Raw genomic sequence first — 16,783 nt, 5'->3', positions numbered from 1 at the left:
GGTATTTATAAATTTTGGTTCAGATCTTTGTGGGTTTGGTTCTGGGTAGCTAATATATTTAACTATATAAATATGATTCTGATATATTTAACTATATAAATATGATTCTGATATATTCGGATATCCGAATTATTTCGGTTTGGACCAGGTTTGGTTCCGGTTCTCTAAACACTAAAATTTTGAATTTTTTTTGATATTTAACCCCTTGTGGTTCTGTACTACATTTTCGGAACAGATTCAGTTCGGTCCTTTTAGATTTTTTGCCCAATCATACTTTACTACAAACAAAAAAAAACTAAAAAGTTCAAATAAATATCTGTGTGGTTGTGCGAGTCAATGTCTAGTTATGATTATAGAGTAAAATTTTAGTTATAGATAAATGTCATTTTAATGTAAACTTTGTTAACAATATTTTCTAGTTTATTTTTCTATTGGTCGAAATATGATTATGCATATATGTAATGATGTTTTTATTTTGAAAATACTCAAAACTGAATATATTTTTAATTCGTGTGCAAAACTTATAGAACGACGACTAATTTTAAATGGAAAGAATATGGGTGAATTTGGTGAATATTCATATTGGACCCTAATATTAAGCTTATAGCCATTTTACAGTGAAAAGTCTCTGATGGGACTAGTTACACCCAATAATGTCAGGAATAACCCTGCAAGCGCGTATGTGTGGAGAGAGGAGTGAAGTTAAAAACACATGTGCTTAATGTGTGCCCGCATGTTGGGTTATAAAAAAACGAAGAGGCAATACTATATTATAGTTTATGTAGTCTAGTTAAGTTCTGCCACACACAAAGTCACAACAATTGGTAAATGTGTATTCATAAGGGGTTCGAAAGTCCGAAAATATACAATATACCCATGCACGGAAACGAGACTACCCTATATTCAATGTACTATGCCCACATTTTGGTAATGTTCCAATACATGTATAGAAAGTGACCCAAACAAATTTATACTATACGATATATGGTATAGTCTAGACAAAGAAGCCAGATCTTCAATACATGCGTTCAGACAAGTTGCAGTAGCCTAATGTTATGACATGGATTGAGGCGATATAAACACACAAAAGAGAAGGCAAACACACAAATAATTGTCTCTAAACTCTAAACCGAAACGGTAGACCATTAAACCCTAAACCCAAACCGTATACCCTAAACCCAAATTCTTAACCCAAACCGTAAACCATAACGGAGCTACCTAAACCCTAAACCAAAACTCTAAACCATAAACCCAAACCCTAAACACAAATTCTTAACCCAAACCATAGACCCAAACGGAGCTACCTAAACCCTAAACCCCCTAAACCCAAATTCTAAACCCTAAACCCAAACCGTAAACCCTTAACCCAAACCCTAAACCCAAATTGTAAAACCAAACCATCGCCCATAACGGAGCTATCTAAACCCTAAGCTTGAAGGTCTAAACCATAAACCCAAACCGTAGACCCTAAACCCAAACCCTAACCCAAAACCCTCCTAAACCCAAACTCTAAACCCTAAGCCCAAACCGTAAACCCTTAACCCAAACCCTAAACCCAAATTGTAAAACCAAACCATCGCTCATAACGGAACTACCTAAACCCTAACTTTGAAGGTCTAAAATATACTATATTTCATTAGGAATAGTATGGCAATTGATGATAGTTACTATATTGATGAATGGGAAAGGAGGAAGATGGAGAGGGTGAGGAGCTGGAGGGGAGGAGGAGGAAGGAGGAAAGATAGTAGTATGGAGGAAAGGAAGGAGGAATGAAGAGAGACAGAGAAAGACCGGGGAAGGGAGGGGAGGAGAGAAAGAGTAGGAGGGAGTGTAAGAGTGAAAGCGACATAGGAGGAAACTATACTATTTTGATGAATAGATTAGTATACTATAATGTAATGTTTATTCAAATATTGTATGAAAGCTATATAAACTGTGAATATAAACATGTATGTGAATCTCCATTAACTTAGAGCATTCATTCAACACAATAGTAAAATAAAACATATTAACAAAGAGCATTGTTTTTCTTCTCCAATGCTACCCACCATCTAATTCTGAGATGGTTATTAGTGGCGGTGGTGCTGAAAAATAAGACAATGAAGCTGATGGAGAAGTGAAAGAGAAGAATTAGAAGGCGAAGGAGATACACTTTGCCGAAGAGAAAGAGAAGAATTAGCATACTACACTGTAATTATAAAATAGAATAGAATATGTTACACAACATTACTGTTCATCTTCCCCAATTCAATTTATCATCTGCTTCTTCATCACTATCTCCAATCCAACGAACCAAACATCTTGCATATATAATCACCCACAATACAACCGCCACAACCAATCACCACAAGAACCGTAAATAGCTTCTCGAACACCCTCACCCTCGCAAAGTAAAGCCGTAGAAACTAGTGGGCCCACCCCTATCTTACGCGCAGCTTCTGGTTTTTTAGTCATTATACATAAATATGAACTCTATATTGTAGTCTAACTTCCCCTATGGTTAGAATCTTAGTTTCTATTTTTCCTATAGTTATACACTCTAATTCTCCAAAGAATATATATTGAGAATCCTTTTAAAAGATACGATGTCAATCATTTTGCTCAAAAACAAAATGACGTCAATCAATTTTATTATCAATTAGGTTTGCGTCCGTATAAATTTGACTTTAACCATTGTTTCTTTTGTACAGCATTATTTTTCCAAACTAGTACAGTATTTCTAATGTAATCTTCAATGCCAATATAATTTATAAATGTTTGGTTTGGTTGATCCAACAAGATTGCCCCCACACCTGTCTACGAGGAGCCCATCAGGTCACATGGTGGCACTAATTGAATCTCACTTTAATACTTCTATAAATTAAAGTATTTTCATTATCGTGTAATCATTATAAATGTTGGAAGATTACCATACATTTAAAAAAGAGAAATTCTTGGGTTCATCCCGTAGGTGAATCTATAAGGGTGAACATGTTCATAATTAGACCGGAAAAACCTTAAGGTGTAATTAAAATGTCCAAATAAATGTACTGTTATAAAACCAATGTACTGTTGAGACATTACAAAAGCCAACTACTTTTGGCGACCATTTTATTTTATACTTCTCTAGTTAACGACATATACTTAAAAACTTTATCATATAACACCAAGAATTGAAACTAAACACTGAGCGTCCATAAAAATTTGATCTTGGTACAAGTTGGTAATACAATCATTAGGATGAATTTGTTTTTGGTTTAAACTTAGTTTGGCATCATTTTAGCTGACATTAATATCATTAGTTTACGTGTATTTCTAAAAAAAATAACAACCTTTACTTTTTAGTTTTTAGTACTACTTCTAACCAATGTTTAGAAACCCGACTCGGACCCGCGGTTGAACCGGTAAACTCGGTGATCCGCGGTTGAATCGATAAATTCGATGACCCGAATATAATTCGGTTTGGGTTTTATGAAAAGCCAATATTTCAAAATCCAGTAAAACCGGCAAAAAATCACTAAAATTCGGAAACCGGAACCGGTTGAACCTTTGGTTAAACTAGTAAATAATTTTTATTTATTTTTTAGATTTCTTAATTATGTTATTAAAATATGTTTTTTATTCGAATTAAAAGTGAGATTTTCAGGATTTACTAATATATTTTTCTGCAGCCGAATGTCTACTATGTATCTCCTTGTTCTTTTTTGATTAATTTTTTGTGAATCTCATTTACATTATTTAGTTTGTGATTAGTTTGTGATTTTTTAAGATTTTGATGAAGATCTATGCCATTTGAAAAAAATGAATTATAGGATGATAATGAAAACCAAAATTAGTTGTTGTGATTTGGTCGGTATTAGTTTATTTTTATTATCGATAATCTATTATTACAGTTTAATATTTAATTTTTAATTTAATTTTACTGTTCACATTTCACATTTAAATACTTATGGATTTCAAGTCTTGATATTTTTTTTTTTTTTTTTAACTTCAACTTTCATTACTTATATTGAGCTTACATGATCCATATGCAAGAAAGCATGTAAAAATTGGGGTACATAATAATGGAATTGAAAAACAACTTCATCTTCAACACGTTTTGCTAGTATATCCGCTGCTCCATTTGCTTTCCTACTAACCCAATTGAAAGTAATGCTTTGGAACTTCCTTGCCCACCATCTTATCTCACGTATCCAATTGTAGTGGTTGAAGTGTAGCTTTTTGTTATTTAGAATGTCAATGGCCTTTTGACAATCACTTTCCATAATTACTTGCTTATAACCGAGACTCCAACAATGTTGTATGGCCATCAGAATCGCTTGTAATTCACTTTCAAGTGCATCTTGAACTCGTTTGCCTCTTGCTTGGACCGAACCTTTATAAACTCCATTGTCATCCCTAAGAATCCAACCTGCAGTAGCATCATCCAACTGTTGTCTGAAAGAGCCATCAGTGTTACATTTAATCCATCCTAGAGGGGGTCGTTTCCATCTCTTATTTTCTTCAGTCGTAGTATCTCCTCCTCTCCTATGATGATATAGTGTATTCAAAAGATCACTCTGTTTCCATTCATTAGCATCTTCTTTCGCATGTCTTAACACAGCCTTCCACGGTATATCTTTTTGTTGGAAAACGAGGATGTTTCGACTCTTCCAAAGCCTCCATAAAATCCAAAGAGGCAAGTCTTGAAAATGAGTAAGTCTTGTGGAGAATGAGTATTGCAAGCATGCTGCTATCTTCTCTTCAAGCGTCGCCGTGGGGTTATTGATAATCAAGTTAGAGAGCCCTGAAGTCCTCCAAATACTCGCAGCATACGGACAGCCAAAGAAAATATGTTCCTCTGTTTCTTCTACATTGCAACAGCGTCGACATAAGCTATTCTGAGTGATATGCCTTCTTCTAAGGTTGTTACCGGTCGCTAAACAACCAGATAGCATCTTGATATTTTTTTATTAAATGTCATAACGTCTAACTTGTTATAAAAATTGTTAAATAGTCTGAATTATATTTTTATATTTTTATGTTAAATAAAAATAAAAATAACAAAATTTAAGTCTTTTCTAAATATTCTTAAAACATAAAATCTGTATTATATTTTTAATAGCTAATATGTTATTATTTTTAATAAATTTAATTAATTTATTGACCTGCAGTTCGTCTACGGTCGACCCAGTAATCAGATGACCCGATATATTATTCGATTCAGTGTTCGGGTCGGGTTTCAAAACATTGCTTCTAACAGTATTAATATTTTTGTTGAGTTTAATCATAGTTAGTAATGATATGTGTGTTGTAGTAAAATATGTATGTTCACATATTCAGAAAATTATCATTGGACACAATTCTTAAAGTTATCAACAAAATATATAAAAATGTTTTGATCTTCCGTTTATAAGAATATGTTAACCTATTTAAAACTATTAAAAAGACAAAAAAAATCACGACTTGTCAATTTGTCATAAATGAAAACAACAACAAAAAAACAATAAACAAGACTTGGCTAGAGAGGTTGGCTGGGCTCATAATAAGGTACTTTATTAGAGAGGGGAAGAGAGCATGTGGCTGTCCGACCATTTCTACCCTCACGACTTGCTCCGGTCTTCCTTTGATGCCGACATCTTCTTCTTTTCTTTTTTTTTGTCGACATCTTCTTCTTTTCTAATATTTCTAAAAAAGATTCTAAAATTTTTAGACTATTTATAGGTTCTAGTGAAATTAATTATCACCAATCAAAATTCAAACTAGTCTCTTAATTCTATAGCTGTTTCTTATAGTGCAGTAATCAAGAAAGTAAATTCAGTAAAGATTGATGCAAGATCTCGACCAAGACCAACCGAAAGAAGGTTAATTAAAAATTAATTTAAACCCATGCAACTAATTTTCCACGCTTTGCTATGCAATACGTATAGTTAACAATTTAAAATGGACATCATTCAACGTCATTGTCAAATTTTCTTTTATTCATAGTAGTACATTACATAAATATAATATCATAGAGGTTAGGTTTAGGTTTTGTAATTTAAATATTATATTTCTCACAAACTTAAGAAATATTCATTTTTCAGTCTGCTTTAAAAACTATAATCGATGTTTATGAGACGACTAAAATTCAAATTAAATTATAGAGAGTCGCTTTTCTAGTTATCTTCTTCTCGAACCTTTATAATTTTATATTTCTAGATGGGAAAAATCCCAAATTTTATAATGTGAACTCGATCTAGAAGAAATTTTTTGTGGGCAAAGTTTCTTATCCTAATCGTCTACTTTCTATATAACAATAATATTTCTAGAAGAAAAAGAAACTAAAATTTTTTAGACCATTTCTAATGGTTCACACAAATTTTTCTTTTTACAAATTAGAATAACTTTATAATAGAGTCAATGGATTCTACTCCAATGGTAATATATTCTAGAGTAAAAAAATAAAGTGATAACAAAAAAAAAATATATATTTTATTTTAGTAAAACTATTTTTTACTTTACTACATAGTAGATAATATAGTTGGGTTGGATCATTTTACCCTAAACTCTATTTTAGAGTGAAAATAAAATTAAGTTGGAGATACTCTTAGTCATGTTATATATTCATATCATATCATACAACAACATTCACTATGTAGGACTTCCAAGTTCGATTCTCGTTGGGAAATGTCTGTTCTTCTAAAAAATTAATTTATATAATTTAAATTTCACTTTTAAAATATGTGCAAGCTTTCGGATTCAGAAATTCTTAGATATTCAGAAGAAGAAGAAACCACTATGTATATTGCCGATTCAAGACAACAATGCACAACATTCATCCCTATATATATATATATATATATATATTAATTACTCTCATATAAGAGGGAAACAAAAATGTCAAATTTTGCTCATTTCTTAGACATTGATGTTTGAATTAAATTTTACTCCTTTAAATGGTTAGCAGTTTTATGAACTAACTTCTATGTAAATTTTATGATGATTTTAAAATACACATCTATTAGTATACTGTTGAATTTAGAAATTAACAATATAATATCAATGCTTTTGTTAATATGTGTTTGAAAAACAAAAACTAAAAGGATTATAATATATCAAAACAACTCCAAATTGTAAATACAGTATTATAATAAAGTATTAGAGTCTGTTGAATGAAAATGGAACCTAATATATTGAAAACCTAATAATTCGAAAGATATTATAGTGTCAACTAATCATTTATTGACGATCTATAATCCCATGATACCCTCGTGGTCGTGTCTATTTCCTGATTTTTCGGAAATTATTCTTATATCCATAATTTAAGATAGAAATAATAATTCAGTTATATCTCGCTATTCAAATAAACACACTCATGTCTTTAAAAAAAGTTCGCATGGAATCTGACAATCTGTAGAAGAACAAAAGGAAGATGTGAAAATTGGTTAATGATTTTCAAGGCTCTCTAGCTCACGTCCATGTTTAATCTCTAAGCGAGTGTGTTTGTGGCTGAGAGAAGTATATTGTGCGGCGATCTCTCTTTCAGACCAACTATTTTCCATCATTTATTCCATTTATTTGTTTTTGTTTTATCATTCATAATCTATACGAGAAGTAGCTTTGAATTTTTATCACGTTTCATGTTTTGTGGGATAACAAATTTTTAATCAGAAAAATAACAAAAAATATCGGTGTGGGTTTTGGATTTGCATTCGAATTTCGCAATAGCAAGACACTTTTAGTTATATATATCACCAAGTGGATATCTACAAAGTTAAACTTCCCTTTCGTAGTGTGCTACGATACGAAATTAGACGACACCGTAGACCATCTAATGATATAGGGAAGAATGAAAATAACTTTAGCTGTTTTCTGAATACGAAATAGTTATTTTTCATAGGTATTTATATATAAAGAATGAAAATAACTTTAGCTGTTTAAAAAGGACAAATATATGAAACTTTTAATTGACACTAGCTGAACTTTATTAAGAAAAGGTTTTTTTTTCTATCAGAACACAAAAACTATGATGCGTTGTGTAGACTAAAAACATTAATCATGTGTGCTGGTGAAAGAAAATACATTTTGGGCTTATAAAGGAAAACTATTCTAAAACGGTGGCCAAAATGTAGAAGCTAATGGTTGTAGCATTTGAAGAATAGATTCAGATCCACGTACCACACGTTTGCAGGAAGTATTCACATTTGATAACTCTACCTAACAATATTAATAATTTTATTCAGCATTCATCGAAATTCATTGAACCTTTGTGGTACACTTAGCTTATATCTCTATGTTACTACCTACTCAACCCTCGAGATCACTTCTTTTCCTGTTTGTCTATAATCTGAGAACGTATATAATATGATTTAGAAAATGATCAACCTAATAGCTAGAAGATAATAATATATATCTATATATTGTTTATCAATCTCAATCATATTATTATATTGATACACATATCTTATTTTTAATTAAGTACTTAATAAACTACACCAATCCGAAAACAATCTTTACTCTACATAAAGTTACGTACATATATATTTTTTCAAAGCCTAAATCGGTAATCATATTTTGTTCCTTGTTGTCTTTTCCATGCATGGGACTATATCGCAATCAAACAAATTTTAAATAATCATAATCATAATTTTAAATCGCATTTTAAACCATAAAAATGTAAAAAATGTAGCACTTTAAATCTTGGTACTAAAAAACTCACACTTCAAACCCTCAAACCAATTATATTAACACATTAAACCTTGAAACTAATTTACTTCTTTGTCAAGCAAAAATGTGACTGGTACTGTTCATCTTTGGGTAAAAAAATATGAGGTATCAGTTTTTTTAATTAATAAAAAATAAAAACATTTAATATAATGAAAAAAAAAAATTAATTTTAAAAATCAGAAATAAATGAAAAAGAAATAAAATTTTAAAAAATTTTAAAATGAAAATAAATGAATAAATTTTTTAATTATATATAATTTTAAATATTTAAAAAAAAAAACAAAATGATTAAAAATCTAAATTTATTAATAAAAATTATTAAATTTGATATTTTAAAAATTAAAATAAATTTTAAAAACTCAAAAATTAATAAACTAAAAATTTAATTATAAATTAAAAAAATTAAAAAATCAAAATAAGTAAACAAAGCCCTAAAGTTAACATACAACTGAAAATTTTCAAAATATTTTTTATATGCAGCGATTTCCAATATATTAATAGTAACTATTTTCAAAATATAACCCTTGATGTTAATGGATTTTGACATATCATCCTTCAAACTCATCACCATCAAAGATGTTATATCGGAAATCACCACCAACGAACCAACAATATGTTGAGAACTTATAAATATATCGGAAAACTGTCACATATGAAATCACCACCAAAGTGCTACCTTCTTACATTCATGGTTTCCACTAACATTTGCTGAATTTATTTACTTTTTTTATTTTTGTTACTTTTAATTTTGAATTTTTTATTGAATTTTTATTAATTAATTTATTTCTTTATTTTTTTATTTTTTGAATTTTTTTTAAGAATTTTTTAAGAATTTTTTACTTTTTAAAAAAAAAATATTATTTAATTTAAAATTTTATTAATTTATTTTTGATTTTTTTATTTTATTTTAAATTATTAATAAATTTAAAATTTTATTCATTTCTTTTTGAAGTTTGATTTTTTCAGTTTTGTTTCTTTAGTTTTTTGCAATTATTTCTGATTTTTTAAATTAATTTTAATTTTTAATTATTTAATTTTTTTTATTTATTAATTAAAAAAACAACTAACACCTCGTACTTTTTCACAAACGGATGAACAGTACCGGTCATATTTTTGCTTGGTAAAGAAGTAAGTTAGTTTGTGTGAGTTTTTGAATACCAAGGTTTAAAGTGCTACCATTTTACACCTTTATCGTTTAAAATGCGATTTTCCCAATCATAATCTAATCATGAGGATTGTATATAATAAGGAAAAATAAGCATTTCCAAAGGGGTTACATCGTATTAAAAAGTGGTCCAAACCACGCCTTATACATGACGACATGAGCAGTTTTATATTGACTAATACAATCGAATCCCCTATATATTAAAGCATTACAACATATTTTAGTAACCACATGTCATCACCACAATCATTCTTAGAATCCTTAGAAAAATATGTTGGTCCATATAAATATATAATAAGCTTTTTATTAAACTAACCATAAATTAGTCATAAATGTTCTTCATTGTTTCCTTAAATAAAAATTACGGAATTACCTAATGTGGCTAAAGTATATATATATGACAATTAATGATTTTGAATAATAAAAATTTGATAAAAATTAGTCTATTCTCTATCATTTTTTTTTAATTTTAACTTATTAAAATAAATTAAACAACCACATTAACTATATAATAAAAATTTAGTTTTTTTCGTATATTTTATATTTTGAATTTTTAAAAACGAATATAAATGACTTAAGTTGCTAAAAATCTCACATAGAAATTTTTGTGATCCATGGTTTAAAATTTATGTTATAACAAGATATAAATGATTACGAAATTACATAAGTAGGAAGTCTCATTTAATAAATATTATATATATATATACTAATAGTTTTTAAAAATAAATTATATACCATATAAAATACATAAGTATTTTAATTCGAATTTGCTTTGAATTTTTTTTATAAACATTTTGAACAGTTATTGACAACTTAATATTTAGATTTTAAATTTTGTATTGAATGTTTTTAAAATTATAAATTACTAAAACTATTAAACATCCCACAAATTTTTTTGTTGTATCTTTGATTTATTTTTTTTATAAATAAATACAAATGATCAAAAATAATATGAGTATAAAATATTTTGTAACAGATGTCAATATTAAAAATGTACTATATATCTATGTTAATATCATTTAAACTTAATTTTATGCCATATAAAATAGAAAAAAAAAGTTTGGCTAGATTAATAAAATTTATTTAAGTATTTGTACCATTTAGTTATATACGTAATAGTTAATAAACTTTTTAGTTATTCAATATATATTTATTATTTTATAATATTTAAAAAATATAGAATACTTGAAAATAATATATATATATAATATTCATTCTGCGCAAGGCGCGGATCTTAACCTAGTTACTTGTAAGATGTAACTACTACATCAGTCTTGTAATAAAAAGATGCAGATACACCAAACATACATCAAACGCAGAGTCGTCCACTAACCGCGATTCAGACACACACTTTGGTCGAGCTTAAGTAAATGATAGGATCATAGGAGGCGTCGACGCACGTGACCATGTCTCTTCCAGAGTCAACATAAACGTGCCGCGTAAGGATAAAGACTTTTTGTTGTTTTACTACGTTTTTAAAAGTTAATTTTACAACCTTTTTAATTAAATTAACGTGATTAATTATTAACCTATTGTCTCTCGTTATTAACCAACTTAACCTACAAGCCTAGACCGGGAAACGACAGAGAAATCCCCTTAAACATTTTGACAGGGACAACATCCAATTATTAATTACGTTGAATTATTGGATATGCCCTAATTATATTGATTCTCTTACTTCTTAATTTCGTTGTCCCACCAATATTTACAAGTTTAGGCATTCTTTAAGCATAATTAAGTTGTTACCTCAAATATAAATATATCAGCTACATCTTTATATTATATACTGTATATTAACTATTTCAATCCGAGGCATTATTTTATAGAGTACGTATCATACATTGTTAGTGTAACTGATGTACGCAAAAATGTCGTCAAGATAAATGAAAAACTAAAACAAATTCGACACTTGAAATACGAATTCTTTTTAATTACAATTCAAAATTTGGTTGGTTTTTCCTAATGCATATCCCACACACTTGTCATTTGGGCCTACACGTAACCAAAAATACAAATTTCTCGAATATTTTCATATAAAAAATCAAAATTGTAATATACACGAAAGAAAATAAAGCATCGTCATTATTGGAATGATTTTTGGTAAGCTTTATTAGCCCTTTTTTTACCCAAATTGTGAATTCAAAACGTTCAAAAGTGACAACAGACAGCAAAAAAAAAATTTATTAAATTTTAGTGAATAATGATGTAAAAGATGTTTTAATACGGGATAGTTTAATTAACACTAAAAGATGGGCTATTTAATATATTTGTAAGCCTGATACGTACGTCGAAAATATTAATATAAACTAACTAAAAAGGGATAAAATGGAGAGGGATCAATCTGATTTATATTTTTGAAAATGAGATAAATTTAGACTTTTAGATATGTGTATGGCACTTTAAATCAACATATTTTCCAAAAAAAAAAACTAATTAGCTATTTTCAGATAGTGACCAAAATTCCAAATAAAAATAAATAAATGTTTAAGAAAAAAATAACCGAAAGAAAAAAAGAGAGCGGCCGTTTTTTATATAAAGGAGAGAAGCCATTGGAGGTTGATACAACGTTTTGTCATCTCCTTCTTTTTCTCTCTCTCTCTCAAATCTTTTCATGCGCAACCAAATAGAATCATACTCTTAAAGAACATAACTAAAACTTCTGATCTATAAACCAACCATAGATTCTTGGGACACTTCTTTGTTTCGACAGATTCTGATCCGTTATAGTTGTTTCAAACGACACGGTTGAAACGTTTTCTCTTATATAAAATATCATACTGCCTTTCTTTCTCCTCCTTCTCTATCTTGAAAACTAGGGCTCTTCAAGATCCTTTGTGAAGCTAAATGGGTGTTGAGAAAATGGTGTGTTTGGTTTCTCGCACTGGTCGTCAGTTTCAGAGATACAACAAAGGTCGTCGTCAAGTCGTCGGGTATGTTCATCTATACATCTCAGCTTCACATATTTTTACCGCGGGGAAAAAAGTCAATGCTACTTTAGTACTTTTGTATTTTCTGATTTTCTGGTATGGAAAATTTCTGCAGATGTATTCCGTACAGATTCAAGCTATCAAGCGATGGAAAATTTAGTGATGAATTCGAAATTCTTGTTATTTCTTCTCAGAAAGGTCATGCCATGATGTTCCCAAAGGTATCATCATCATCTTGTATTTTCAGCCTAGATTTTTATACGTTCCCAAGCTTTGATAAACATTTTGGGGGTATTAATTGTTTTTTTTACTGTAATTAATTTTCAAAAATCAGGGTGGTTGGGAGCTTGATGAATCTGTAGAAGAAGCTGCCGCAAGAGAATCTCTTGAAGAAGCTGGAGTTCTTGGCAATATTGGGGTACTTTAAAATGAATCTTCTTTTTCTTCTGTTTTATTTGATATTTTTGTTTTGTTTCTTTTTATTAATTTTTTGTTGTTTTCTTGTGTTTTGATTTTGGCAGCATCAACTAGGAAAATGGGATTTTTTGAGCAAAAGCAGAGGAACCTACTATGAAGGACTAATGTTCCCTATGCTTGTTACAGAACAACTTGATCTTTGGCCTGAACAACATGCTAGGCAAAGAATCTGGGTAAGTAGCTAAAAGCCTTTTTTTGTTTGGTTTTTCATTATATGTTTTAAATCATATAGATGAATCTTTATACTAATTCCTTTAAAAAAAATTCAGATGAATGTAGTTGACGCCAGAGAAGCTTGTAGAGATTGGTGGATGAAAGAAGCATTAGATGTTTTGGTTGAGAGACTCTCATCGCCATTAAATCAGCCAAAGGAAAATAAGACAATTTCAATCTCTATCGAGACAATGTGCTGATGATTTGCTAAAAAAATTGCTGCTGATTGTGATGGGATTTTATGGACTAGTGGATCTATGTAGATATAAATAGATGTGTTCTCCAATTAGAATTGAGAGAATCATTTGAAGAGCAGATGCAGAGCAGGAACAAAAAAGATGGGTAGATCTTTTAGGTTTAATTTGAAGCAATGAAAAAACATCATGTGATTTAAGAAGTCTAGTGTGTTGTGTTTATAACGTTTCTGCAAGATTTACTTAAGGGATGATGAAGGATTAGGAAGATAAACAAAGAGTGCAAGCAAGACCTGTACAATTGTGTTTCCCTCTGTTTTTTTTTTCATCTCTTTGAATTTGCAATAGAGACATTTGATTTCATGATGATTTATGTGATTGAGAATTACTGAATTATGCAAGTAGGTGATACGTCTCATGAATAAATTACTCCAATCATATACTCAATTGTATATTTCAGGAAAAATTGTCATTTTCCAAAATTATTATGAAAATATCCAAAAAGGTTGATGAGTCATAATCATAATTGGCTTTATTTTGTGAAAAAGTTGTTCACATTTTTAGTAACTTTTTTTCTCCAGCTACCTATTCATTATCACCAACCAACATCTAGCCATTAGTTTTTTTTTTTGACATAGGCATTAGTTTATAGAATAATACTCCATATGTTTCTCTTTATATGATGTTTTAGCTTTAACACACAAATTAAAAAAAAGTTACTTTTACTAAAAGCACTTGATTACAACAAAAAAATAATTAAAAATTAATAATATATATATTAACATTTAATATTTTAATAATTTTACATAAAAAGTTTCAAAACATCATACATATTGAAACACAAATATTTCTTAAAACATCATATAAAAATAAACGGAGGGAGTAACAATATTTGTTAGATTGTTTGTTTCTTCAACAAAGGTTTATTCTGCAATTTTTTGTATATTGCAATTGCAAAAGACAATATTTAAAAGTCTATTGTATATCAATTTTGATACTATATTGTATCCGGTAATATTTTTTCTGTAAACCATTTAGTAGAACTTAATATTTGAAAGCCCTTTTACAAAAAAAAAATTAATATTTGGAATAAAATTATTTCTCAAAAGTGTTAAGAAGTGGATGAGTTCTGGATAAAACTTTGGGCTTTATCATTATCTATACCCAGTTTTAGGCATGCTGGTTCGGTTCAACCGGATAATTCGGTTCAGTTATCTCGGTTTTTCGGTTAAATCGGCTTGAGGAATTTGTACCGAATTGAACCGAAATTAATTATGGTTCGGATCAGTTTGGTTTCGGTTAGTTTGGTTTTTACAATTTGTTACCGAAATATTTGGTTTATATTTCAAATCCGGATAAGTTCCGTCAAATTTGAACGATTTCCGGTTTCTAATAGATTAGATCGATCTGGTTCGTACCTGAAGCTATTGTCCAGAGACAAATCTACAACGGAGGAAGAAGCATTGATAATTATTTTTACTGGATTTACCAGTTGAAGCTTTGGATCGAAATGGTTTAGTCGTGTTAATGAAAGAAACGTTTTTATCGGGATGGGTAGAAGAATAAATCAACTTTATCAGAACAAACTTTAGTTAATGTTGGGCCTGCCATACACAATATAGTTAATTAGGCTCATTTACTAAATAAATCTAAGAAATTATGTAAAGCTCATTTACTAAAATTATAAACGAGGAATCTTCTTCTACCCTTACGTTTCTGGAAGTTTATGTATTTTTTTTCCTCGCCATCGTATTTTGTAACAGAACAAATTATCTTCACTGCAGTTGAAGTAGGATTCGAACTGAGTGGTGCAGACGAATGGATCTTCTTTGACGCGGTTTAGGGAGAAAATATTTTAGTGATTCATATGGCTTAAATCCGGTTAGGGAGAAAAAAAATCCTGATGCAACCTAATGTCAAGAAAGAAGTCAGCATTGCTTGGACTCTGAACAAAAATGGCCAAAATCAATCCATTTCGCAAAGAATTCGGTCCTGCAGAAATGCACTGAGCAGATGGAAGAAACAGTCGGTATTTAATGTGCAGGAGAAGATATCCTTGCTCCAAGAGAGGCTAGAATGGATGCAATCTAGAGATTACCCGTGTCTCTTTATGATTAACATTATAACGAATGATTTGGTAAAAGCCTACAAAGAGGAAGAGTTGTTTTGGCAACAAAAATGCCGAGACAAATGGTTGATCCTTGGGGATCACAGTTCTAAATTCTTCCATTCTGCAGTCAAAACAAACAGGGCAAGGAATCAGATTACCAAGTTGAAAGACGCATCGAGGAAGTTGCAGTGGTCGGAAGGAGCTAAAGCTGAGGTTGCCATTGACTACTTTTCTGATTTGTTCAAATCATCCAACCCGAGGTCCTACTCACCAGTCTTGGAAAGTATGGTACCAACAGATGCGATGAATGTGGCACTTACAAGGGTTGTTTCAAAAGAGGAAGCCAGAGACGCAATTTTCTCTATTAAAGCAGATAGTGCACCAGCACCGGATGGTATGGCGGGGCTCTTCTTCCAAAGCTTCTGGGCTGTTATCGGAGACCAAGTGACCAAGTGACCAAGGAGATTCATGATGTGTTCGTTACAGGGTTGCTCCCTTCTGAATGGAATTTCATCTATCTTTGTATGCTGCCTGAAGTAGTGGATCCAGAGCTAATGAAGGATTTGAGGCCTATCAGCCTATGCTCTGTGATGTACAAAGCGGTCTCAAAGATTCTGGTTAGAAGGCTGCAACTTTTTCTGCATGAAATTGTCTCGGTCAATCAATCAGCGTTTGTTAAAGACAGGCTCATCTCTGATAATATTGGCATTGCTCACGAAGCAGTACACGGCTTGAAAACGCATCAGTCAATCGCGGAGGAATTCATGGCTGTTAAAATGGACATGTCGAAGGCGTATGATCGTGTCGAATGGAGCTATCTCAGGAGCTTGATGGTTTCTTTGGGATTCAGTTTGAGGTGGGTCGAGCTGGTAATAATGTGTGTCACTTCCGTGAGCTTTGCAGTCCTGATAAACGATCAACCGTTTGGATTGATTACACCACAAAGAGGCATTCGTCAGGGTGATCCGCTATCGCCCTTCTTGTTTGTCTTATGCACGGAGTGGCTGACTCATTTACTCAATGTTGCGGA

The 16,783-nt window shown here is 30.5% G+C and overlaps 1 protein-coding gene across 1 annotated transcript; it reads left to right on the top strand.

Annotated features, from left to right (window-relative positions):
• The first annotated feature begins 12,384 nt into the window (after positions 1-12,384).
• LOC106432924 (nudix hydrolase 17, mitochondrial-like) lies at positions 12,385-14,006 on the top strand. Its single transcript, XM_013873769.3, has 5 exons — positions 12,385-12,762; positions 12,875-12,980; positions 13,094-13,177; positions 13,281-13,409; positions 13,506-14,006. The coding sequence occupies exons 1-5, from the start codon at positions 12,677-12,679 to the stop codon at positions 13,647-13,649; spliced, it is 549 nt and encodes a 182-aa protein (XP_013729223.2). The 5' UTR covers positions 12,385-12,676; the 3' UTR covers positions 13,650-14,006.
• The last annotated feature ends 2,777 nt before the right edge of the window (positions 14,007-16,783 follow it).

Source organism: Brassica napus, chromosome A2, assembly GCF_020379485.1.
Source record: "Brassica napus cultivar Da-Ae chromosome A2, Da-Ae, whole genome shotgun sequence".
Lineage (NCBI taxonomy): Eukaryota > Viridiplantae > Streptophyta > Magnoliopsida > Brassicales > Brassicaceae > Brassica > Brassica napus.
The sequence above is the reverse complement of the archived record's forward strand: the minus strand, read 5'-3'. Positions and strand labels throughout refer to the sequence as shown.